At 44.0% G+C, this 27,059-nt stretch overlaps 1 protein-coding gene across 19 annotated transcripts in view; it reads left to right on the top strand.

The window, feature by feature from the left end:
- Positions 1 to 27,059, top strand: part of PTPRM (protein tyrosine phosphatase receptor type M) — a 717,223-nt gene that overhangs the window by 650,738 nt on the left and 39,426 nt on the right. For all 19 annotated transcript variants that reach the window (XM_039523703.1, XM_039523700.1, XM_039523699.1 and 16 more), the window contains one exon: positions 23,796 to 23,893. In XM_039523703.1, the coding sequence (XP_039379637.1) occupies positions 23,796 to 23,893 (98 nt within the window). The remainder of the gene's footprint in view (positions 1 to 23,795; positions 23,894 to 27,059) is intronic.

Below are 27,059 nucleotides of genomic sequence, written 5' to 3'. Positions count from 1 at the left end.
AATGTATCAGAGGGGTAGCCGTGTTAGTCTGGTTCTGTAGAAGCAGCAAAGAATCTTGTGGCACCTTATAGACTAACAGATGTTTTGCAGCATGAGCTTTCGTGGGTGAATACCCACTTCTTCAGATGCAAGCAGTGGAAATTTCCAGGGGCAGGTGTGTATATATAAGCAAGCAAGAAGCAAGCTAGAGATAACGAGGTTAGATCAATCAGGGAGGATGGGGCCCTGTTCCAGCAGCTGAGGTGTGAAAACCAAGGGAGGAGAAACTGGTTCTGTAATTGGCAAGCCATTCACAGTCTTTGTTTAGTCCTAAACTGATGGTGTTAAATTTGCAGATGAATTGGAGCTCAGCAGTTTCTCTCTGGAGTCTGGTCCTAAAGTTTTTTTGCTGGAGGATGGCCACCTTAAAATCTGCTATTGTGTGGCCAGGGAGGTTGAAGTGTTCTCCTACAGGTTTTTGTATATTGCCATTCCTAATGTCTGATTTGTGTCCATTTATCCTTTTCCTTAGAGACTGTCCAGTTTGGCCGATGTACATAGCAGAGGGGCATTGCTGGCATATGATGGCATATATTACATTGGTGGACGTGCAGGTGAATGAACCGGTGATGGTGTGGCTGATCTGGTTAGGTCCTGTGATGGCGTTGCTGGTGTAGATATGTGGGCAGAGTTGGCATCGAGGTTTGTTGCATGGGTTGGTTCCTGAGCTAGAGTTACTATGGTGCGGTGTGCAGTTGCTGGTGAGAATATGCTTCAGGTTGGCAGGTTGTCTGTGGGCGAGGACTGGCCTGCCACCCAAGGCCTGTGAAAGTGTGGGATCATTGTCCAGGATGGGTTGTAGATCCCTGATGATGCGGTGGAGGGGTTTGAGCTGGGGACTGTATGTGATGGCCAGTGGAGTCCTGTTGGTTTCTTTCTTGGGCTTGTCTTGCAGTAGGAGGCTTCTGGGTACACATCTGGCTCTGTTGATCTGTTTCCTTATTTCCTCATGTGGGTACTGTAGTCTTGAGAATGCTTGGTGGAGATTTTCTAAGTGTTGGTCTCTGTCTGCGGGGTTAGAGCAGATACGGTTGTACCTCAGTGCTTGGCTGTAGACAATGGATCTTGTGGTGTGCCCGGGATGGAAGCTGGAGGCATGAAGGTAGGCATAGCGGTCGGTAGGTTTTCGGTATAGGGTGGTGTTAATGTGACCACCACTTATTTGCACCGTAGTGTCTAGGAAGTGGACTTCCCGTGTAGATAGGTCCAGGCTGAGGTTGATGGAGGGGTGGAAGCTGTTGAAATCATGGTGGAATTTTTCCAGAGTCTCCTTCCCATGGGTCCAGATGATGAAGATGTCATCAATGTAGCGTAGGTAGAGAAGGGGCGTGAGTGGACAGGAGCTGAGGAAGCGTTGTTCCAGGTCAGCCATAAAAATATTGGCATATTGTGAGGCCATGCGGGTGCCCATAGCGGTGCCACTGATCTGGAGATATATATTGTCATTAAATTTGAAATAGTTGTGTGTGAGGATAAAGGCACAGAGCTCAGCAACCAGTTGTGCTGTGGCATCATCAGGGATACTGTTCCTGACAGCTTGTATTCCATCAGTGTGTGGGATGTTTGTGTAGAGAGCCTCTACATCCATGGTGGCTAGGATGGTGTTCTCTGGAAGGTCACCAATGCATTGTAGTTTCCTCAGGAAATCAGTGGTGTCACGGAGATAGCTGGGAGTGCTGGTAACATAGGGTCTGAGTAGGGAGTCCACATATCCAGACAGTCCTTCAGTGAGAGTTCCAATGCCAGAGATGATGGGGCGTCCAGGATTTCCAGGTTTGTGGATCTTAGGTAGTAGATAAAATAACCCTGGTCGGGGTTCTAAAGGTATGTTGATTTGTTCCGGTGTTAGTGTAGGGAGTTTTAATGGTTTCCTGATTAGTCTAGTCCTTGTGCTAATAATCTAGTGTGGTGGTTTTGTACACACTCTAGAGGATCAAATGCTTCCCCCCCCTCCCTTCTTCCTCTTAGTTGCAGAAAGCCCTAAATGTGGAACCTCTGACAAACCATGAGTACACTGTGACAGGGTGATCTGCCCCTTTAAGAGTCAGGGAGCAGCCAGCCCTGTTCTGGAGAGAAGCCCAGCAGGCAGGTTCTGTGAACCAGCTGACCCTGCTGAACAGCATCTAGTGATTGACTGAGTCTGATGATTCCCAGCTGAGGGATATAAATGAGGGCCCCAGCTCCACAAGGGAGCCTCGTAGGAGAGCACGGGAAGTGCACCTTCCTGTGGCTGAAACAGAAGGCTATAAGAGGAAAGCCAGGCCCTGTGGACCCTCCTTGGCTGGGAATAGGGTTGCCAACCCTCCAAGACTGGCCTGGAGTCTCCCGGAATTGGCATTGATCTCCCAGTGGTCACTGAAAGCAATCCAGGACATTTTAATAGGATATTTTAAGAACATGACATTATGTAATGTTGTGGGGGAAATCCCAGAATAGCTTCAGTCAGAGTTCGCAACACTAGCTGGGAAAAGTCTGAGGTCATTCAACTACTGGAGGCCAAAGGGCCCCTCAAACTCAATTGAGAACAGGACTGTTGCTTTTTGTTATTGTTCTATATTTCTTTTTGTTTATGTGTTAAAAAATAAACAGAGCCCTGAGATAAAGGCTACAAACAGAACTCGGCATGGTTGATTGTTTGCCCCAGGCTGACGATTAGACCTACCAGCCTATAGAAACCAGCAGTGCCTTTCTTCAGCTCAGTATGTGTGGTCAGGATGGATTATTAGCATGGGAGGAAAGTAGCCAAGGAATCCATCCCTAGGTAGATGCACGAACTTTAGCGCCCCCAAGCATATGGGCCCAAGAGGCTTCAGGAACCCATGTAAAATGTGGATAACAATACTTCTATGATCACCTTTTAGAGATAGTGTGAAAACTTAAAATGCTTTTTAAAAGTGCTTTGAAGATGTGAACAAGCTACAAAAGTGCTAAATATTAATAATTGATTTTATATTTGTGAGGAATGAGTTTCCTGGTCTCAAACATGCTGTTTCTTTTATTTGATTGCTGGTGTTTGGCTCATGTGATATTGATGCAGTACAGTTAGTGAAAACAAAAGCAGACCCTCCTGTGAAGAACAATAAGAAGTTGGAGGAGTGCATATGTCCTGGCAATATTTATAGATCCCTGATTCAACATCATCATGTTGGCTTTATTTCTCTGTTGTGAAGCCAACCTAGAATACTGAAGAAAGATTCTTACATATGAACTTACTCCATGCCAGAATTGTGTAGAGAAATATACAAGATCTAACTCTGTTGACTAGGAGGAAGCAGCTTTTCAGCTGAAAGCAATGAGACTGTTTTGTCATGTGATTTACACAGAGGGAGATGATTCAAGGCTCTGGGAAAATACTGTTACAGAAACTAGAAAAATATTTTTGTGAGAAGTAAAATATTTTAAAATGAGACTATATGCCAGTTTTTGCAGGCAGATAATTTACTTTTATAACTTCCTGAAAATCTAGATCAGGGGTCGGCAACCTGAGGCACGCGTGCCAAACATGGCACGCGAGCCGATTTTGAGCAGTACGCAGCCGCCTGCCGCAGTCCTGGCCCCCAGCCCCACTCAGCCCCCCTGCCCACCGCTCTCCCCTGCGGGGACAGGAGGCAGAAGCTCAGTTCTGTGGCAACCAAGCTTCTCCCTCCCCCGCTTCTTCCCCCAGAGTGGTGCTTTCCTGCCCCGCCCCCTCTCCTTCCCTGCCCCGATCAGCTGATGGCCCTAGCGAGGGGGAGGGGGGAAGAGCAGCAGCGTGCACGCAGTTCCCTAGAGGGGACAGAGAGAGGTAGGGACGGAGCCTGGGGGAAAGGGGGTGGAACAGGGCACATCCCTTCCAGCCCCCTGTCATGAGCCGCTCAGGGCAGGGGGCTGGGAGCACCCCTATGGGCCGAGCACCCCAGCCCTCTGCCCTGACCCCCCCACTGTCTTCTGTCCTACACCCCCCACACCTCCCAGCCCTCTGCCCTGACCCTTGAACCCCCCCACACCCCCAGCCTTCTGCCCTGCACACCCCACATACCCCCAGCCTTCTACCCTGACCCCCCTACACACTCAGCTTTCTGCCCTGCAGCCCCCATACCCCCTAGCCCTCTGCCCTGACCCTTGAACCCCCCACATATCCCCAGCCTTCTGCCCTGCACCCCCACATATCCCCAGCCTTCTACCCTGACCCCCCTACACACTCAGCTTTCTGCCCCGCAGCCCCCATACCCCCCAGCCCTTTGTCCTGACCCTTGAATCCCCCTCACACACAGCCTTCTGCCCTGCACCCCCCAAGCCCTCTGTCCTGAACCCCCCCCACACCCAACACACACAGCCTTCTGCTCTGCATCCCCACAGCCCCATCCCTCTGCCCTGACCCTTGACCCCCCCACACACCCAGCCTTCTGCCGTACACCCCCCTCACACCCCAGCCCTCATCCCTGAACCCCCACTACCCCAGCCTTCCGCCCTGAACCCCCTCCCCCAGCCCTCTGCCCTGACCCCTGAACACCCCCCCCCCAGGTCTGGGGTCCCGGCCGCAGGCCCTGCTCAGCCCACAGCCAGCCTAGGTGAACAGAACCCCAGGCTGGCAGCGAGCTGAGCAGGCCAGCGGCATAAGATCAGCATTTTAATTTAATTTTAAATGACGCTTCTTAAACATTTTGAAAACCTTGTTTACTTTACATACAATAGTTTAGTTATATATTATAGACTTATAGAAAGAGACCTTCTAAAATGTTAAAATGTATTACTGGCACGTGAAACCTTAAATTGGAGTGAATAAATGAAGACTCGGCACACCACTGCTGAAAGGTTGCCGACCCCTGCTCTAGATAGTGAGCATGTTGGTCTTATGAGACAAGGCCCAAATAAACTTTAAAAAACAAAATCCTTGGCAGACTATGCTTCTTGGTTCAGAAGCTTCTCAAATCCCTAGTGGACTAGCGCATGTCCTCTTTTTGGCTGAAAGTTTTGTCCAGGGAAGAACTGTATACAGTGTGGAAATTTAGGAATTTGTACCACTCTAGATGTGTCCATGATTTTTCTGAGTGTGTTTCTTGGAAAAAATTGTCTGATTATTTGATTCCCCTCCTGGCTGAAGAATGCTGCCCTATCTTGGGATTGATGAGGGAAAGGATGGAAAACTCTTGGTGCTGTACTACTAATGTGCCTATCAGTCATTATGTGTTAGGGCACAGAAAGGAGTAGAGAAAGATAGCTTGTGCAGAAATCATAAGCTCAAAACTTCTGCTTCCCCATTGTGTTCTCTAGGACCTCTCTGAATCCTAGTTTCCAGCCAGGCTTCAGCAGTCTAAAGGAAGCCTGGCACTTGATGTGAGGAGGCCTTTGGTCACCTCATTTCCTGAAAAACAACAGTTCATTGAGTTCAAAAACAAAATGTATTTCCTTTTCCAACAACAAATACAACAGTTTTTCTGAACCTGAATCCAAGTCTTTGAAACCTATCTTTTCTTTTTTTTTTTTTTAATTCTGCAACTTTCCATGCAATTACATTCTTCCCAAGTTGTGATAACCACCGGCAGATATAGCACTTTGGGTGACATCAAAACACTGCTTTTGTATAGGCTGATTGGATTAACGTTGCATCAAGAAATACATCTGCATTATGTCTTCTGTGCAGTTGCTTGTTGAGATGAAGGCTTTGTAGAGATTCCCTCTGCAGCTACTAAGTGTCATTCCTGGGCAGGTATGCTCATTTAGTATTTTCTGTATAAGATAATACTATCCAGGCTACACAATTAGAATGATTCCCCTTATTTAAACTCCCAGCACAAGTTTAAGAAACATGTCACCTGAACACATAGTACACAGATTTTGACTACATTCATTCACAGTGTGTTCTTTTGGAAAAAAAATATAAGAAACAAATAGCCAGAATGAAATCATATTGTTGAGTTAAAGAAAAGTAATTATAAGCATTAGGGGATAATTATATGCTTGATTCAACCAGCTGAATAAATTAAAACAAAAAAGAACAAAAGAAAAGAAAACTCTTGTTGTATTGTCCATTCCCCAACAAACCCCTCACTGTCGGGGGGACAAAATGACCTTAAAGCTCACATCCATTGTTAATATCAATGAGTCTCCATTACATGATGGTACTAATTCCTCAGTCCAAAAAATCATTTACTTCATACTCTCAAGCTAGATACTTGTGTGCAACATCTTCTTTACAAAATAAATTCCTTGTCTTTCAGAATCTTCTCTTTGAGACTTGACCATTTGGAATATGTGAATGATCAGTAATTACGCAGAAGACAATACTTATAATTGAGACAAATAGATTAGTAAGAGTCCAAAAAGGACTGAACATTTATTATATGAATAAGTAATGATTCTGCAGTTATACTAGCCAGGATAAATTTGCAAAGGCTTAAAGCAATCACCAGCTAAGGTCAGAAGCCAGAAACTTCCTTTCGTGGGCTAATTCAGCACAACTGGCCAGGTGTATTATGTACAAAGATTTTATGCCTTCACCTGCATCCAGCATTGCCCACTGTCAGAGAGAGCATCTCTGGTTTAGCTAGACCACTGATATTGTTGGCTTTCGCTATGTTCCTACAGTATAGTGTTTCTGAGTAGTCAAAAGATATTACAGAGAACAGCAGTTTGTTCTTTGGAAAATCATATGACATTTCATTTTATTTTGTTGATACAGAACAAATAGAGCTGGTATTGTCTTGCCAAAAGTGCACAAGCAAAGGCTGGCCTTGGATCTAATAATATATCTAAGTGCAACTATGTCTTGTATATGAACTGGATGGAAATATTAATGTGGGCCAGGGATAGCTAATACTGCCATAAATGGCTAGGGAGTTGGCATGTTGTGACTGCTACACATTGTACCAAACCTAGTTTGTTCACTCCAACCCTGTCCTCCATTCTGTTGCCTCTTATCATGTGCTTAGATTGTAAACTCTGTGGGACAGGAACACTCTTTTTATTTTAATGTGTATACAGTTCCTAGCACAACAGAGTCCCAATCCCTAACTGGAGCTTCTAAACACTACTGCAATACAAACACACATAAATAATTAGTGAAGAGAAATTTGTGATATTCCTGCATCTGTTTGTAAACTAGAGATGGGCAAAATATAGGGAAAAATTTATCTATGCTTTATTAATTATTTAATTTACCCAGTTTTATGAATTGGGTAAATATTTTTGTTTAAGGATTGTGAAATTTGTTGTATAAATTTTTCTGGAGATGTTATTCAGGGAATTCAGGGAATTCAAACTGCCAGGGAATTCAGAGTAGCTATTTAGTTAAGCTAAAGACCCATTCTAGGGTGAAGTGAAGACAGATGCACACGTTCCATGAACCACTGGTGCCACGGCTCATAGCTTCAGTACATTGTAGAAGGCATATTACGGGCTAAGTCCTTCCATGTTCTCATGGAGTTGGAGGAAAGGCAGAGGATTTAGAGAATCACTTCCCTAATTCTGTGTAAGCTCTAGTACAGAATCCCTGTATAGACACAGAAGGATCTAGTGCACTGGCCCGGGCCATGCCCCTTCTCCAAATGAGTTGCAGTTGGGGAGCCTTAGTCTCATTGAAAGTCAGAGGGCCTTAGGCTCCTAAATTACTTAAGCACTTTTGGAAATTTAACCCTGTGTCAATTAGACAACAAAGGGTTCTGGCTAGCTGGGTAGTAGTATGTAGGGCTTGGCTCCTGCTTGATAATCAGAAAAGTACTCTCCATGGTGCTTGGCTGGTGTGTAATCTTGGACTGGTCAGAAGGAGTTTTTCTCAAAGAGGGTACACCAGACGTATCTTGCTGCACAGTTTAGGGTTTTTATGTTAGATATTAAAATTGCATTAAGCGTTTTCTTGAAACACCATGTTAACAAGATTTAGTAAAATCTGTTTCTTATTAACAGTCCATATAGGGTGTGCAAATCATGAAAAATTCAGCTTAAAATTAATAGTCAAAGTATAAATCCTAGTTAACTCATCTGAATCAGATCAACTGCTGTGGAATTATGATATTACTGGTTTTTTTAACATTATAAAATAGGAGCAGCATATCATTTTTAAATGTCAAAAAAAGAAACTGGGGACTAAATACAGTTAAAGTTATGAGAGAGTTTGATTTGTGATAGAACATATTTTAATGCCCAGTTTCAAACTAGAAGTAAATGAATCTGGAGAAAATCTGTTTGATTATGGTTTATGTCATGATGTTCTGGTAAAATCCTAACTCACAAAGCACAAACTAGTACCTCTTAGAAAAGAAATAGAATCCATGAAGAAGGGAATATGTTTTCTAAGCACTTTTTCTGCAGGGGAAGGGAGTTCTGAAGAGATATTTCTCTAGTGTGAAGCTGTCTGAGGCAGAGACTGTGTCTTCTTTCCTGTTTATTCAGCACAGTCACATTGTGGATGGTATTGGAAACAAAAAATAATTAATAGCCATGTGTGCCTTCCACAAATTCAGCAATTAATAGGTAGCACTTTAGCTCTTAGTCATTACTTAAGGCCAAATTCTGCCACATCCTGTGTAAGTACAGTTGGAGAAGACCATATGAATTACTATACCAGATGGTGTCGGCCCTATTTGAGGGCTTATGTGGGACTTAAGAGGTGCACAGGAATTTCACCCTTGGGGACTTCTTAGTTTCCTTAGTAAACTCTTGCGAGCTCTTTGAAAGTCCAGATTATATCAACCTCTTTTTCTTTAGCCACTGATGTGCTGACATCCCTAAAAGAATTGTAGCAGATTGGAAAGATTGCCCTGTATGCAAGTTGATAACCATTGTGTGTAGCATGTTCTGCCCGGATGGGCCATCACAGTTTAATGATATCTCAGACTGAATAATTCTCCACTATGTGAGGAAGGGAAGGTACAACAGTCCCGGGACAGAAAATTTTCTGTGTGCCCAGGACAGAAAATGTTCAACAGCAGTATCTATTGGTCCATGCATGTGCTCAATGGCTCCTCATTCTGTGAACCAATGGCATAAGTGGTGATATGGACCAACTGTCTCTTCAAGTCATCTTCTACTGCTCACAGTCTGGGACGGAATCTTCCTGTGCCCATATTCTCTACTGCTACTTGATGTTTACCTGTAAATAATTGTGAATATTTAATTTTTAGATCGTTTGCTTATGTCTAGTTTAGTTAGAGTTATGGGGGGGGAGTTCCTTCCCCACCCTTTCTCTCCCTGACACCAGAGCATTATGCCCAGGGTTCTGTGTTTCAAACCTTGTCTTGCCTGTCCCCTGGTCTTTCCGGTGAGCGACTCTCATGACACTTGCCTTTACTGTTTAGGAGAGGCACACATCCCATTTAAGTGTGTGTTTGTTTCCGCCTCGCACCAGGCAGGCTCAGGAGTTCCAGCTCCGTCGATACCTTAGAGCTGGCCTGGGACCTGGAGTGGTTTCGTGGGCCCTCCCATTCTCCAAGTCATTGCCAAGGACCTCCAAGCAGTACTCCATCGGCACTGGCAAAATGCCTTGCCAAGCTGAATAACTCCACCAAGGGTGGAGCACAGCCAGGGTAAGGAGAAGTACTTGAGAGCAGAGATATCTGCTCATAATTCCTGAAAGAGGAGAGAGGCTTTTCCCCTTACTTCAGGTTTGAACAAGGCTCCATGCCCTACACAGGGTTTCACCTGGAGCTCATGGTGAAATCAGGCAGACACTGATGGTACTGGGAGCTTCTTCTCCATAACTGTCCTCTGAGCAACGCAAAGATAGTAATGAGTGCATGCTCTCTACACCCGCACTATGCACTAAGACTTCATCATCGGTCCTGTCACTGAAGACACCAGTAAGCTCTCCTCCAGTAAAACCAAGGAATGCAGTTCTAGAGGATCTGATGATCTACTCAGCTCCAGAGTCCCTGATGCTGATAGACCAAGTGTTAGTATGAGATATCAAAACATCATTCATCCACCACTCCCCAGTCCAGATCTGCAGCAGAGCTATGATATCAGGATGCTCTCCCTAGCCCAACTCCAGCAGCGCCACCCTCACACAGGTTATGCTAACAATCTCACCACTTGAGTGAGAACAGTTCTTGGAGGAGAATCAAGAGATGGACCTATTCCAGCAAGGGCCTCACCACAACAACCTAGCCCTGATAGGACTTCCAGGGCTTCATAGAGACCCTTCCATACCCAGGATCCATATTGTCCCCTGAGGGATCACTGGTACCCATCATATAGTCCACCTACCTATGCTTACAACCCTGCATGATCACATTGGGGCACATTGGACACTTACCATTGGGTCTCAAATTCTGACCTCAATCTCCAATATTTAGAGAGGAAGCTCCTGGTTACAGACATCTGGGGTCCCTAAAGAGATACAAGCAACAATGCAAAGCCTCCCTTCAAAGGGAATACCCTCTTCAGTGAGAAAACAGTTGTGGCACTCTACTCGCTGAAAGATTCTTGCGTCAGCCTCTACTCATTGGGTGAATATATACTCCATCTTCATGGAGAGAACTCTCGAGACTACAATAACAGAGATACTAACTACCACCACAGCCATTGTTCCACTAATGATCCTACAAGCCACCAAGAAAGCACTTGTTGCAAGACTGCAACAAGGCAAGCTCTCTGCTCCATCACCATCTTCCCTTCAGACTCATCAGCCCTTTAGAAAGGCATTTTGGCAGATGGCCCACAAGCTTTCAACCAGTTCTTTTGGTAGCAACTTTCCCATCATTCAGCCATCACATAACCCATTTCCTTTCATGACAGATCTTAACGTCAGAAAAATGGGTACAATCGTTATTTCCACTGGCTATGCCATCGAGTTCCAGTCTATCCCACCTCTCAGACCCCTCTTTCCCTCTTCTGGGACTCCTCTTATTATGTTAAATCACAGCTTTTGACATATTTTCTGAAAAGGTGTTTTGCTACGATACCAGTTGCTATATAAAATTGCAGCATGGTTCAGAGAAAATGTAGAACGTACTTATGGGATAATTATCCAATCAGATCATGGACATTAGTAATTTGTAGTTTTGCATACAAATGGAGCCTCATGCTGTGGAACTGTCCTTACATTATTCTATTAGCAGTTGGAATGTTCCATTTTAAGATTGCATTAGGGAAAGACACTTTCCTGAATTTTTAATTATACAACTTTGAATCTGGTATTTTGTTGCTCCACTAATTATTTTTGTTGGTTTTATACTAAATTGTCAAAACACCTTGGACTGTACTTTTCCTATTTCTGATAGGCACTGTTTCCTTGTCAGTGCATTTGCAAAGGGAACTATTCATCTTTGCTGTGGAGTCTTGAAATCAGAACTGTTCATTAGAAACACTATAGAGTGTATTGAATTTACCAGCAGGGTTCATATACCTTTAAAGAAAGAGGGCCAAAGTGTGAGTCGCCGAATGCATATGTGCTAGCCACTAGTAATAGCGCAAGGGACTGTTACTCTCTAGTGTGTCCATGCAGTAGGCAACCACAGTGCTGCAGCTGGTTTTCCTTAAGTGGAAGAGGGAATGCAGCTATTGCTGCACACCCAAAGCAGAAGGGCCAAGGATACGGTCTGAGTCATCTCATGCCCCATGTACCTGATATCTCATGGAGACCAGCATTGGGTGTGAGTAGGTTCATTGAATTTCTTTTAAAGGTTTAGTTTGTGCTACTGCTGAGCTGTGTCACCCTTCTGGCTTCTGCCCAATCAGGCCCAATGCCTCTGGCAACATGTGATAATAGCAACTATGTCCCATGTTCTGCCCCTGGGGAGCCGTCAGAGCTAAATGATATTTTCTTAATCTCAGCACACTTCCAGCACTAATATCCATAATTAAATTCTGTTAACGTGAGCACCAAATGTTATGAACCTGCTGTTGTGTTAGAGGCAAATGTTATAGATGTTAACAGGAACATTTTTAAGTACATCAGAAGCAGGAAGACTGCCAAACAATCAGCAGAGCCACTGGATGATTGAGATGCTAAAGGAGCACTCAAGGAAGACAAGGTCATTGAGGAGAAGCTAAATGAATTCTTTGCATTGGTCTTCACTGCAGAGGCTGTGAGGGAGATTCCCACACCCAAGCCATTCTTTTAGGTGACAGATCTTAGGAACTGTGCCAGATTGAGGTGTCAGTAGAGGAAGGTTTGGAGCAAATTGATAAACAGTAGTAAATCACAAGGATCAGATGGTATTCACCCAAGATTTCTGAAGGAGCTCAAATAATAAATTGCAGAACTACTAACTGTGGTGTGTAACCTATCACTTAAATTAATCTCTGTACCAAGTGACTGGTGGATAGTTAATCTGATGCCAATTTTTAAAAAAGGCTCCAGAGGCGATCCTGGCAATTACAGGCCGGGAAGCCTAAATTCAGTACAAGGCAAATTGGTTGAAACTATAGTAAAGAACAGAATTATCAGACACATAGATGAACATGATATATTGGGGAAAAGTCAACACAGCTTTTATAAAGAGAAATTATGCCTCCCTAATCTATTAGAATTCCTTGAGGGTATCAACAAACGTAACGTATGGACAAGGGTGATCCAGTGGCTATAGTGTAACTTGGACTTTCAAAAAGGTTTTGACAAGGTTCTTCATCAAAGACTCTTAAGCAGAGTATCTATTGGGTTTCTGGGAAACTGGGTGGGCAGAAGCCCACCCAATGCTAAAGGATCCGCCCCCCAGCCTAAGAGGAGGATCTACAGGACCTCAGAAACCCACTAATTTTGCGGGACAACTAATAAAAGAACAGGTACAGGAGTGTGGAGTAAGGAATCATGGGATAAGACGGAAGGTCTTAGATCAATAACTGGTTAAAAGATAGGAAACAAAGGGTAGGAATAAACATTCAGTTTTCAGAAGAGAGAGAGAGAAATAGAATGGTGCCCCAAGGATCTGTAGTGGGACCGGTACTGTTTAGCAAATTAATAAATAATCTGGAAAAAGAAGATAACAGTGAAGTGGCAAAGTTTGCAGATGATACAAAATAGCCCAAAATAGTGAAGTCCAAAGCAGACTGTGAAGAGTCACAAATCTGGGTGACTGGGCAACAAAGTGGCAGATGAAATTCAGTGTTGATAAATGCAAAGTAATGCACGTTGGAAAACATACTCCCAACTATACATACAAAATGGTGGGGTCTAAATTAACTTTTACCACTCAAAAACGAGATCTTGGAGTCCTCATGGATAGTTCTCTGAAAACATCTGCTCAGAGTAGCAGCAGTCAAAAAAGCTAACAGAATGTTAGGAATCATTAGGAAAGGGATAGATAGTAAGACAGAAAATATCCTAATGCCACTATATAAATCTATGATACGGACACAGCTTGAATACTGTGTGCAGTTCTTGTCATCCCATCTTTTATATATATATTTGAATTGGGAAAAGTATAAAGAAAGGCAACAAAAATGATTAGGGGTATGGAACAGCTTCCAAAAAGGAGAGATTAAAAAGACTGGAACTGTTCAGCTTGGAAAAGAGATGATTGCGGTGAGATATAATAGAGTCTATAAAATCATGAATAGTGTGGAGCAAGTGAATAAGGAAATGTTATTTACTCTTTCAGATAACACATGAACCAGGGATCACCCAATGAAATTAGTAGGCAGCTGGTTTTAAACAAAAATAAGGAAGTACTTCTTCACACACTGCAAGTCAACTTGTGGAACTCATTGCCAGAGGATGTTTTGAAGGCCAAAAGTATAACTGGGTTAAAAAAAAGAATTAGATAAGTTCATGGAGGATAGGTCGATCGGTGGCTATTAGCCAAGATGTCTAGTGACAAAATCCATGCTCTGGGTGTCCTTAAACATCTGACTGCTAGAAACTGGGACTGCATGATGGGATGGATCACTCGATAAATTGCCCTGTTCTGTTCACTCCCTCTGAAGCATCTGGCACCAACCATCCACCACTGTCAGAAGACAGTGTACTGGGCTAGATGGACCATTGGTCTGCCCCAGTATGGCCATTCCTACGTTCTTGTTATTTATACTGTATCTTTAAATTTCTTGTCTAGAAAATGAAAAGCCACTAATATGAAATTACAAGCCCCAGTATGAATAGAAGCTGGGGAAATTTCTGGTTCAGCTCAAAACTTTTATTTTTTTAAGTGGAGAATCCAGCTGCCCCTTTTCTTTGTACCAAAATCCCAGACCCAAATCCTGTGAACTGTGTGGGGAACTAAAATTCTAGATGCAAACATTCCATTTTAGAGCACTCTTTACTAGAAACACAATACTTGATAATCCCAAATCATTGCAGTTGTACTCATGTCTCAGTAGTAGGCTTTAGGTAAGGCTTGTGAGCAGAGGTGAAAGTAAGCCGGTACGCCCTGGTACAGCGTACCGGCGCGGATCAGCTTCCCCTGGCGGCAATTTAAAGGGCCTGGGGCTCCTGATGCACACTGGCTCCATTTGCTTTTATATCCATACAGTTTGATACCAGTTTACTTTTTGCTTCTCATTTATTTCTGAACTTCAATATTTCACATTCCAGGTAAGTTTCTCTCTTAAATTGTTCGCCTGACTCAGTGAAAAATATCAGGTGTAGGAATTGGATCCTATAATACCAAGCATAACAGAAGAGAGATGTAGAAAGTCTCTGTCTACAGTATATCAGTTGTTAGTGTTTAAACTTTTTTTTAAAGCTCCATGATTGTTCACCTCGTACTATGTGTTTATCCTTTGGGGCCTGTCGCTACTACTGGTAATACAGCGAATGGTAATTTGTCATGAAATTGCTTATATCTTTCAGTTTTCTTCACTACTTCATTTAAATGTTTATTTATATTCTTACTTTCCTTTGCTTTGCACCTTCTGGTTGCATCAAGCAAGAGCTCAGTTGCTGATTTTGTTCACATTAGAGATCTTTGATACCAACTACAATATTATGTAGCAAATGTAATGTGCCAAAGGCTTAATGTTTAGAAATATTGTACCTTCCCTTCAGAACTTTTACGACCACAAGGGGGCAACTGCTGCCAAATAACCTTATTGCCTATTGTGCAAACATCTAAACTTGATGCTGATAACAATTGTAGTGTCTCTCTCTCTTTCTCTCTCTCCCCCCTCCCCTCCATCATGAGTCTATGGAATAAAATTGTGCAGCTCTTGATGACAATAAATTCTACACCCCTACCTGGCCTCTAATGCTTTTCAGTTCTGTCTGGCGACAGGTGACAGAGTAATAATTTATTCAGGTGTCAGAAAATAATTTTAAAAATGTCAAGAAGAAAAGAAAAATAGGGTAGGAAAGAATTACTTTCAAAGACTTTTAACTAGGTATTCCCTCCCTCCTCCCTTCCTCACCCGCACCTTCCTACCCCCCTTCACCCCCCGCTCCCCAGCAATGTCCGGAATCTGAAACAACTTTGGAGGCTTGGAGGCTGGTTGGGTGGATGGATGTAACAGGAAAACACTTATACGAATAAGCTGACTCCACTTCCCCTCCCTCCTCTTACTATGGCAGACAAGATGGAGAAGAGCACACCTGACATTGCAGAACGTGACATTTCTTGCATCACTCATTCCAAGAAGAACGTGAGGCAAAACTAAGCTGAAGAAGAGTGAATGAGGAAAACAAAGACAATGAATTATGTTTGAAGGAAAGATTGACCCTGTTCAGTTCCTTCTGAAGCCGTAGTTGTTGTCATTAGGATTCTTGTTCTCATGAAAACTTTTTTCAGCCTCATTTCTTTCATGATCTTTATTTCCCTCCTCCTTGAGAACAGAAAATGAAAAAATTTCAAGACGTAACCTGTGCTTAGGATCTGTTTCTTGGCTTGATTTGTGAGTTCAATACCTGAAATACAGAAGTCTTGAAACTCACAAGGAAAACTCTGGTTATTGAGAAAAAGATTCAAGTCGAGTACAAATAGTTGCAAAATATCCCAGAACTGTCAATGAGCCACTCTTCTAGACTATAGCCCAACTTCCCACTGCCACAGATGGTCCTGTAGAAGGGGAAAAAATATTCTAAAAATACTCTGTGTCTTCCTGCGTCACCACTTCGGTTACTCAGGGATGGTGGCTTCACAGAAGGGGAAGAAGACAGGTTGCTTAGACAGAGGATCTGTAACCCCAAACTCCACAGATGCAGTGAGAAGGTAAACCACTGCATGATCTTGAGGCATCCCATTCTCTTACAACAACAGCGTGGACAGCTGCTTTGCAGTGCTTCCATTTACTCCCTCACTTCTAGAGCTGGTTGACAATCGGAATTTCTGTCCCATAGGAAATTTGGATATTCTGACATTTGTTTTTTGTCCTGACTTGATACTGCCAAGAATGACCTTGAGCAAATCACTGCAGACTACGTGGCTCTGGGAAGAAGGATAAAGGAGTTTGAGGCACAAGTGGTGTTCTCGTCCATCCTCCCTGTGCAAGGAAAAGGCCGGGGTAGAGACCGTTGAATCCTGGAAGTCAACGAATGGCTACGCAGGTGGTGTTGGAGAGAAGGCTTTGGATTCTTTGACCATGGGATGGTGTTCCAAGAAGGAGGACTGGTAGGCAGAGACGGGCTCCACCTAACGAAGAGAGGGAAGAGCATCTTTACAAGCAGGCTGGCTAACCTAGTGAGGAGGGCTTTAAACTAGGTTCACCGGGGGAAGGAGACCAAAGCCCTGAGGTAACTGGGGAAATGGGATACTGGGAAGAAGCACGAGCAGGAGAGCGCAAGAGGGAAGGACTCCTGTCTCAGACCGAGAAAGCGGGATGATCAGCGAGTTATCTTAAGTGCCTATACACAAATGCAAGAAGCCTGGGAACCAAGCAGGGCGAACTGGAAGTCCTGGCACAGTCAAGGAACTATGATGTGATTGGAGTAACAGACTTGGTAGGATAACTCACATGACTGGAGTACTGTCATGGATGGATATAAACTGTTCAGGAGGGACAGGCAGGGCAGAAAAGATGGGGGAGTTGCATTGTATGTAAGAGAGCAGTATGACTGCTCAGAGCTCTGGTATGAAACTGCAGAAAAACCTGAGAATCTCTGGATTAAGTTTAGAAGTGTGAGCAACAAGGGTGATGTCGTGGTGGGAGTCTGCTATAGACCACCAGACCAGGGGGATGAGGTGGACAAGGCTTTCTTCCGGCAACTAACAGAAGTTACTAGATCACAGGCCCTGATTCTCATGGGAGACTTTAATCACCCTGATATCTGCTGGGAGAGCAATTCAGCGGTGCACAGACAGACAATCCAGGAAGTTTTTGGAAAGTATAGGGGACAATTTCCTGGTGCAAATGCTGGAGGAACCAACTAGGGACAGAGCTCTTCTTGACCTGCTGCTCACAAACCGGGAAGAATTAGTAGGGGAAGCAAAAGTGGATGGGAACCTGGGAGGCAGTGACCATGAGATGGTCGAGTTCAGGATACTGACACAAGGAAGAAAAGAGAGCAGCAGAAATCGGACCCTGGACTTCAGAAAAGCAGACTTTGACTCCCTCAGGGAACTGATGGGCAGGATCCCCTGAGAGAATAACATGAGGGGGAAAGGAGTCCAGGAGAGCTGGCTGTATTTTAAAGAATCCTTATTAAGGTTGCAGGAACAAACCATCCTGATGTATAGAAAGAATAGTAAATATGGCAGGCAACGAGCTTGGTTTAACAGTGACATCCTTGCTGATCTTAAACACAAAAAAGAAGCTTACAAGAAGTGGAAGATTGGACAAATGACCAGGGAGGAGTATAAAAATATTGCTCAGGCATGCAGGAGTGAAATCAGGAAGGCCAAATCACACTTGGAGTTGCAGCTAGCAAGAGATGTTAAGAGTAACAAGAAGGGTTTCTTCAGGTATGTTAGCAACAAGAAGAAAGTCAAGGGAAGTGTGGGCCCCTTACTGAATGAGGGAGGCAACCTAGTGACAGAGGATGTGGAAAAAGCTAATGTACTCAATGCTTTTTTTGCCTCTGACTTCACGAACAAGGTCAGTTCCCAGACTGCTGCACTGGGCAGCACAGCATGGGAGGAGGTGACCAGCCCTCTGTGGAGAAAGAAGTGGTTCAGGACTATTTAGAAAAGCTGGATGAGCACAAATCCATGGGGCCGGATGCGCTGCATCCGAGGGTGCTAAAGAAGTTAGCGAGTGTGATTGCAGAGCCATTGGCCATTATCTTTGAAAACTCATGGCGATCGGGGGAGGTCCCAGATGACTGGAAAAAGGCTAATGTAGTGCCCATTTTTTAAAAAGGAAAGGAGGAGGATCCGGGGAACTACAGGCCAGTGAGCCTCACTTCAGTACCTGGAAAAATCATGGAGCAGGTCCTCAAGGAATCAATTCTGAAGCATTTAGAGGAGAGGAAAGTGACCAGGAACAGTCAGCATGGATTCACCAAGGGCAAGTCATGCCTGACTAACCTAATTGCCTTCTATGAGGAGATAACTGGCTCTGTGGATGAGGGGAAAGCAGTGGATGCGTTATTCCTTGACTTTAGCAAAGCTTTTGACACAGTCTCCCACAGTATTTTTGCTGGCAAGTTAAAGAAGTATAGACTGGATGAATGGACTATAAGGTGGATAGAAAGCTGGCTAGCTCGTCGGGCTCAGTGGGTAGTGATCAATGGCTCCATGTCTAATTGGCAGCTGGTATCAAGCGGAGTTTCCCAAGGGTCGGTCCTTTGGCCGGTTTTGTTCAATATCTTCATTAATGATCTGGAGGATGGCATGGACTGCACTCTCAGCAAGTTTGCAGATGACACTAAACTGGGAGGAGTGGTAGATAGGCTGGAGGGTAAGGATAGGGTTCAGAGGTACCTACACAAATTAGAGGATTGGGCCAAAAGAAACCTGATGAGGTTCAACAAGGACAAGTGCAGAGTCCTGCACTTAGGACGGAAGAATCCCATTCACTGTTACCGAATGGCTAGGCAGCAGTGCTGCAGAAAAGGATCTAGGGGTTACAGTGGACGAGAAGCTGGATAGGAGTTGACAATGTGCCCTTGTTGCCAAGAAGACTAACGGCATTTTGGGCTGTATAAGTGGGGCATTGCCAGCAGATCGAGGGACATGATCATTCCCCTCTATTCGACATTGGTGAGGCCTCATCCAGATCACTGTGTCCAGTTTTGGGCCCCACACTACAAGAAGGATGTGGAAAAATTGGAAAGAGTCCAATGGAGGGCAACAAAAATGAGTAGGGGGCTGGAGCACATGACTTATGAGGAGAGTCTGAGGGAACTGGGATTGTTTAGTCTGCAGAAGAGAAGAACGAGGGGGGATTTGATAGCTGCTTTCAACTACCTGAAGGACCTTGGGTCAGCACAATTTGTGTGTAGACAGAAGTGTGGGTTAGGCTTGAGCCTGAGTTTGCACTTTCATAGCAGCCTAGACGTGCCCTGCAATGTATATATCCATTTTAAAAATTAGCAGAAAGATGGAAAGGTTAAGTGACACACTGAAGGCACAGAGACAGCTGCTGTCAGGGGGCAGGGGAGTGGAAGGGCAGAGGGACAGAAAAAGGAGTTGGAGGAGGTACTGAGACTTAGGGGGAGTGGAGTTGAGTCCAGGCTAGGAAGGAGAGTTCCTACCCGCTCCTGGGCCCATTCCAGCCCCTCTGGCTTCCTGCTCACTGTTCCCAGCCCAATTCTGGGCCCAGCAGGAACCACTCGAGACCCTCTGGGCCCCGCTCTTGCCTCCACCTTCCTCCAGGCATACACAAATTTACATGAGGGTGAGTCCCCACAACATTGTCATTGCAGGAGCTCTAGCCCCTATGTCCTTTCCCACCCCTGGATCTGCCACCACTGGTTGGTGTCAGGTCAGGATTAAAGCTCATAAATTCTTGGACCCTTATCCTATACTCAAACAACTAGACCTTGCCTCTAACAATGAATTACAAGTCTCCCAGCTAAGATGTTGGATATATCCCTTGGAAGAAGGGGTAAAAAAATCATGTGGACAGTAGATGAATTAAAGATATTTGGAACTAGGGCTAGATTTGTCTTGTATCATGTCACAATGTGCTTCATGTTATGGAGACACCCTAGCAGGATTCCATAATTAAAACTGCATTGCATTTTCCTTTGGAGTGGGGATTATATCTGCTAAATAAACAGGAATTCTAATGAATAGGGAAAAGAAACCAAAAGCTGGCCGGCTCGGTGGCTCGCCTCAGTTACACTAAGGTCATAGGCACTAATTTCATTGGGCTCAGTCCTCAAGTGTATTGAATTCATGCCTGGCATATCTGACAGAAATGAGGGGGGCAAAAGTTGCTCTTTATGCCTCCTCCGATCCTGAGCTTGGGGTGAAGAGACTGAATTAGCCCATGACATATATTACAGCAACCACAGGGCTGCTCTAATTTACACTCATTGAAACAATTCCCTAGGGGGCCATTCCACTGGGTGGGGATTGGTAAAGCACATCACTCACCAGTCCAACCCCCACCCTGGTCCCTTGGATATTCTTAGTTGCCCCATTAGAGAAGCTGCAAGGTCACTTTCCACCTCTCCAGCAATACAAAGCAATTTAATGGAGCCTGGGATCGGTCCTATTATGTTCTGACTTTTTTTTGTCTAAAAAGCTATACTGAATCTTACATTACATAAAAATACAAAAATAAAACAAACCAGAAATTCACCCATCATGTACATGATCAATGGAACATAAGAAAATGGAGCACAGATCAATCTTGAATAATATATACAGGATACTTATGAGGTGAGATATTCAGCTTCAGGATTCCAAATCATGACGAATAATTTCAACTTGTCATGTTTGAGAACACAGTGTTTCTTGAAAGTATCAGATGTTCTGCATTTTAAATTAAAAAATGGACTTGAGTTTTTAAGTCACACCATCATCTTGGAATCTAGCACAGTTCAAAAACTGAAGTAGAAGTAGAAGTAAATAGATTCAGATGCTACACCTGCCTCAAGACTTTTGTGCTCTTACAATCACATTTTCCGATTATTTTAAATGCCCTTTTCTCCTGTAATGTTATGTGAAACACCTACACAAGTAAAGGGAAAACTGACTGCCCCTAGGGAAAACAGTGAAACTGACTATACACAAAGTGCTGTCAAATGCACAAAGCAGAGAAGTAGGAAACATATTTTTAAATAATCTCTGTGTATTAAAGAAAATAATTATAGTGCTTTTAAATGTCACATGTAAAATTAAATTTTAAAAACATTTTGCAGAGAAGTGTGGTTTTTAAGTTGACACCGTCTTTGTAAAACATTACACTCTAGCTCAGGGGTGGGCAAACTTTTTGGCCCGAGGGCCACATCTTGGTATGAAAATGGTATGGTGGGCCATGAATGCTCACGAAATTGGGGTTGGGTGCAGGAGGTGGTGCGGGCTCTGGGTGGGGGTGCAGGCTCTGGGGTAGGGCCAGAAATGAGGAGTTCAGGGTGTGGGAGAGGGCTCCGGGCTGGGACAGGTGGTTGGGGGGTGTGGGGGGGAGGGGAAAGGCTCCAGCTGGAGGTGCAGGCTCTGGGGTGAGTCTGGGGATGAGTGATTTGGGGTATAGGAGGGTGCTTCAGGCTGGAACCAAGGGGTTCAGAGGGCAGGAGGGGGCTCCAGGCTGGGGCAGGGGGTTGGGGTTCGGGAGAGGGTCAGGAATGCAGGTTCCAGGTGGCGCTTACCTGAAGCAGCTCCTGGAACCGGCAGCATGTCCCTCACCGGCTCCTATGCAGAGGTGTGGCTCTGTTCGCTGCCCAGTCCGCAGGCACCGCCCCTGCAGCTCCCATTAGCCGCAGTTCCCAGCCAATGGGAGCTGCGGGGGTGGCGCTTGGGGTGGGGGCAGTACGTGCAGCCCCCGGCTGCCCCTAAGCATAGGAGCCATAGAGGAGACATGCTGCTGCTTCCAAGAGCCTTGGCATGCACGCGCAGAGCGGCCTTGGATCCCGTTCCCCATTTGGAGCACAGGAGCAGGGCAAGCCCCAGACCCCGCTCCCCAGTTTGAGGGCCAGTTTAAACCATCTGGAGGGCTGGATGTGGCCCCCAGGCCGTAGTTTGCCCACCCCTGCTGTAGTTAGTCCATTGAGGTGTGATTACGTGGTATTTCAATTGCTGTAAAATTAGTATTATTTTATAAATATAATGTTCCAATCAGGACCGGTGCAAGGAAGTTTCGCGCCCTAGGCGAAACTTCCACCTTGCACCCCCCTCCTTCCAGCCCTGTGGCAGCTCCCCCCCCCGCCACCCTGAGGCGCCCCCACCCCCGCGGCAGCTCCCCCCCTGCCCTGAGGTTCCCCTCCCCCTGGGAGCCGTGCAGCACCTCCCCACCCCAGCTCACCTCTGCTCCACGTCCTCCCCGAGTACGCTGCCCCGCTCTAATTCTCCTCCCAGGCTTGCGGCACCAAACAGCTGATTGGCGCTGCAAGCCTGGGAGGCAGGAGAAGTGGAGCAGCGACCGCACGCTGGGGGAGGAACCGCTGTAAAAAAAAATTGGGGGCACTGCTTTTTGGCGCCTCCAAATCTTGGCGCCATAGGCAACCACCTAGTTCGCCTTAATGGTAGCACCGGCCCTGGTTCCAATTCTGAGTGTAGGAATGACAACACTTTCCAAAGAAGCTTCACACTGTCAAAACTTATCAACTGGACACAACCCTTTAATTTAATTGAAAATTAAATAAATAAATCAAGGGCTTTATTAATGTTTCAGGCATGTAGGTCTCTCTTTTTTGGAGAGAGAAGGTGGATAAATTTGTCTATTTGTCTCTTAATGATTAGAGTAATAGCACTCTCCTGAATAAGCAACTAATTGCTTACTGCAGTATAGAGGTTCAGTAGATGATTCACTGTGAATGCCAGGTTTTTAGTAATTGGCATTATTTTATAACTGTTTATTCTCTTTGCCTTGAAGTGGTTTCAGATCCAAAAGTTGGGATGAATACCATGTGTAACAGAAAAGATGTAGAAGTAAATGAAACTAGTGACGTGGGCGTTCTAGCAATTTTACATTTCTGTCATTACTGTTTACAATACTGTACTACAATGGATTGACTCTCCACTTTTAGCACAATGCTCCAGGACCTGAGCATGCAGGGTTTTGAATTTTAAAGCACACTGATTTTTCAAGTATCAGAGGGGTAGCCGTGTTAGTCTGGTTCTGTAGAAGCAGCAAAGAATCCTGTGGTACCTTATAGACTAACAGACGTTTTGCAGCATGAGCTTTTGTGCGTGAATACCCACTTCTTCGGATGCAAGCCGAAGAAGTGGGTATTCACCCACGAAAGCTCATGCTGCAAAACGTCTGTTAGTCTATAAGGTGCCACAGGATTCTTTGCTGATTTTTCAAGGTCATTCCTCAGAATAAATGCGGCAGAATAGATTATTGTCATGTCATGCCAGGGATCTTTACCATTTCCCCCACTATTTTAAAAATGATATACTGCAACTCAAAAAAACCTATAACCTCTGCTTTACTTCAGAAAGTACAATTTAGGTGTTGGACTAATTTGATAGTGAACACTAAGAAAAATATTTGAAACTAGAAAAGGCCATATAGTCCATTGAGACTCATTTTATTCCATATATACTTCCCCCAGAATATCATCAAATTGTTACCAGAAAGAGTAATGTTATCCGTTTGTCTAATGCCACTTCTGGGTATTATGGTGATAAATATCTAAATGTTGGAGAACTAGCTTTCTTTCACAGCACTATTTCGGGGGGGCGGGGAAAATAACTTAAATGCTGGTGGGCTGGATAGTGAGAGAAATTCAATCCTAAATAAAAAATATGACAATACTGATATGTACAGATAAAAACAGTCTTTCAAAATTCCCTGGAGATAAGCTTCCAATCCCAAGACTTTCAGAAAATAACCTTTCCTTTGATATACTATTTCAGGACCAATGCAGGAGACGATATATGACTTCTGGAGAATGGTGTGGCATGAGAACACAGCCAGCATAGTCATGGTAACAAATCTAGTGGAAGTAGGAAGGGTAAGTAATTTTTGCACTAAAAATGATGAAAGACTTTTGAGATGTTTACTTTTGGATATTAAATAACAGACCCACAAGATGCTTGTACACAGACTATAACACACAAAATATTTACCGCTTCTTCTACTAAAAGGTGTATTGTTAATTATTTTTAAAATGGCTTGAAGGCTTGGCTTTGATAATATTTGATAACATTTGGCCAACAGAGGCAAAGTATTATAACTTTATGTGTGTCTAATTATTAATACAATAAGCATCAAGGAAACCCTTCTGAGACAACTTACATAGTCTTCTTTCAGATTAATTCTGGAACTGATTGTTCAGACAAGAGATTAAACTCTGAGACTGCACATGTTGCACAGAGCTGTGCTGTGATACATTAGATAAAATCCATCGTGTTTTTATTCCCCTGTCCCTTCCCCCCCCCCCATAAAAAATGACTCGCCCTCTTAACCAGGAACTTAATCAAATTGCATGTCCAGGTCATAATCCTGTGCTTACTTGATCTTCTAGGAGTGGCTCAGCATAGATATGACTTAAATTTGCTTGGATGTGGGAATAATAAGAAGATGCCGTTTTACCCTGTGCACTGTAAATGGAACAATTAGCCTAACTCACAAGTGCACTGAAATCAGAAAATAGAATCAGTGTGCTGACCAGGAGGCTTTATTCAGGAATTGATTTATAAAGAAAAAAGTGGAGTTAGCCACTTGATACTTCACCTTTTTCCATACAGATTGCTTCTGAAGAAGGTCTCCTGGTAGAGTGTCCTGGTGGCCAGTTTTCAACCAGAAAGTTCGATCGAATAGGGGACCGGACAGTGTTCGGTCAAGTCTACTGACCAGACACCCAAAGTCCAGTTACTGCAGGCGGGGGAGGTGGGGAAGCACCAGGTCATCACCTGTGCCAGCCCCTATGCAGACGTGGCTGCCTCCTACCTATGTTGGGCGGCTGTAGCACCCAGCTGCAGCTCCGCAGGCGAGTCCCTTCTGACCCAGCTGTAGGGGGAAGAGGAACAAATGGGGCGGGGGAGGTAGGAGTGGGGTCTAGGGGGAAAAGGAGGGGCCTCAGGGGAAGAGGTGGGATGGGGGGATACTCCTGCTGGAGTTTCCAACTTTTAAACATTACAATGTTGGCAACCCTATCTCCTGGTCATGTCTTTGTTGCTAATATGATTTTCAGCAGGTATTCAAAAGAGCCACTCTCTTTTTGAAACACACCAGTAATGGACCATTTTATTTTACTACTGAGTCTCTGCGCTAGCATCAAATCTTAGCTAGGATTTTCGAAGGGAAATTCAATAAGAGTAGGGCACCCAACACTCCTATATCTCATTGAAAATCCTGGCTGAAATCAGCAGAAACATTGGCTACTCTAAGTCCAGCATTTTCATTAACTGCTGAAGTATGGGGAAACAGTACATACATTCTGCTGTGAGCCAAAATGGTTTTGATGCATGTTTTTAATTTCTTGGTAATGGGGTGGTTGACATTTTCTGCTGAAAAATGTTTGCATTATAGGGAGATCAATTTTTAGGTATTATGCATCAGATTGTCAGTTCTAGCTTTTTGTTTGCAAGTTCAGTTTTACATTCTCAGTTTATTGTACCTGTATTTTGAGTCTATGGTTAATTGTTAGTTTAAATCCTACCGTTTAGACATCTCGGTGTCTCAGACTGCCCACAAATCAAGTACCAGTACTGTACTTAGACATCAAAATGATAGGATTTGTGACTGCAGTTAACACCAGCTACAAAAACACAGGTACCATTAATTGCAGAGGCAAAAAGAAAGACTAGGTTGAGGCCACTTTAAAAATCCAGTCCTGTGAATCAAATATAGGCTTAAACAATGTGACAGCCACACTTACATTCAAACCAAAATGAAAGAAATATATTTGTAATAATAGTACACTCTTAAGTATACTTAATTTGTTGGAGCTTTATCTAGAAATCCCTCAAGAAGGGATATTTCCCTCACCTTAGGGCTTGTCTACATGAGGACACCCAGAAAATTAATCCGAATTAACTAAAGCTGTGAATTTGAAGTAGATTAAACTGCATTAAACCCTGTATGTACACTGTTAATTCAGAAGTTAGATGGACTTAACTTGGTTTAGTTTAATTCACTTTGGAAGTCAATTAAACTAAACTGAATTAAGGCCCCTTCATTTCTGAACAAGGGCGTTCACAGAGGGGATTAATGCAGTTAACTAACCCACTTCAAATTCACACCTTTAGTTAATTTGTGTTAACTTTCCTGGATGACCCCATGTAGACAAGCCGTTAGAGGCAAAAACAGTTTATCAGATGAAACAGTATATTGTTATCTTAGAATCAACTTTCTGCAGCATAAACTCAAGAGGACTGTCAGGTTTCACCCAGAGAAGAGAGTGAAGATCTTGGTCATAATCCTTCAGCCCTCAACAACAGTCCTTACTAACTCAACACATCCCTTCAGCAACTTCTACTGTCAGGGGCCCTATTGTGCTTCTGCACAGGTAAAAGCAGAAATCCCAAAGGCAGGAAGGCAGGCTGCAGTGCCACCATGCATCCTACATCATGTGAATCCCAGAGGGCCCACGGTACAACAGTCCAGCTGGGATACAAAGTTGCGGCTTGCCGAGATATAGATCCACTCGATAAGGGAGCAGTGATACTATTTTTTAAAAAGGAATTAAAACTGTATTTTAAGAACAGTGAGATTATGACACACAAAGAAATGCAGTTAATAGCCCCGGGCTTTGCCCTATAAGTGAGCACATTCCTAAAATGGGGCTATCATCCCCAAGGAGTTACATTACAAACATGCCATCTGTCTCTCAACACCAAGGACAGAGGGCTGTGCTACCTTGATTATTAATGATTTTAATGGGGCTCTGTCCTTGAATTGTTGTCATCATTTTCTGTTTTGACAATAGGGCAGCTTCCTGCAGGGCAAACCCAGTAACCTTTCCTGACTCTGAAGTTTTACTTTTTTGTTGCGGTTGCGAGTATTAGATTTACAGATTTGTTTACAGACCACTTGTTCTATTTAAGTTGAAAAGCAAGGGAAAGTACCTTATTTTTAAGGAAAGAAGAACACCTATTTAATATGTTCCTCACATAAATGTGTGTCCTTCATGAATTAATCATTAAGAGGGTGTATGTGTATTTGTTTACCAAGAC

This window comes from Mauremys reevesii, linkage group 2 (genome assembly GCF_016161935.1).
Source record: "Mauremys reevesii isolate NIE-2019 linkage group 2, ASM1616193v1, whole genome shotgun sequence".
In the NCBI taxonomy this organism is placed as follows: domain Eukaryota; kingdom Metazoa; phylum Chordata; order Testudines; family Geoemydidae; genus Mauremys; species Mauremys reevesii.
Note: the sequence above shows the minus strand (reverse complement) of the source record. Positions and strands in the feature narration are given on the sequence as shown.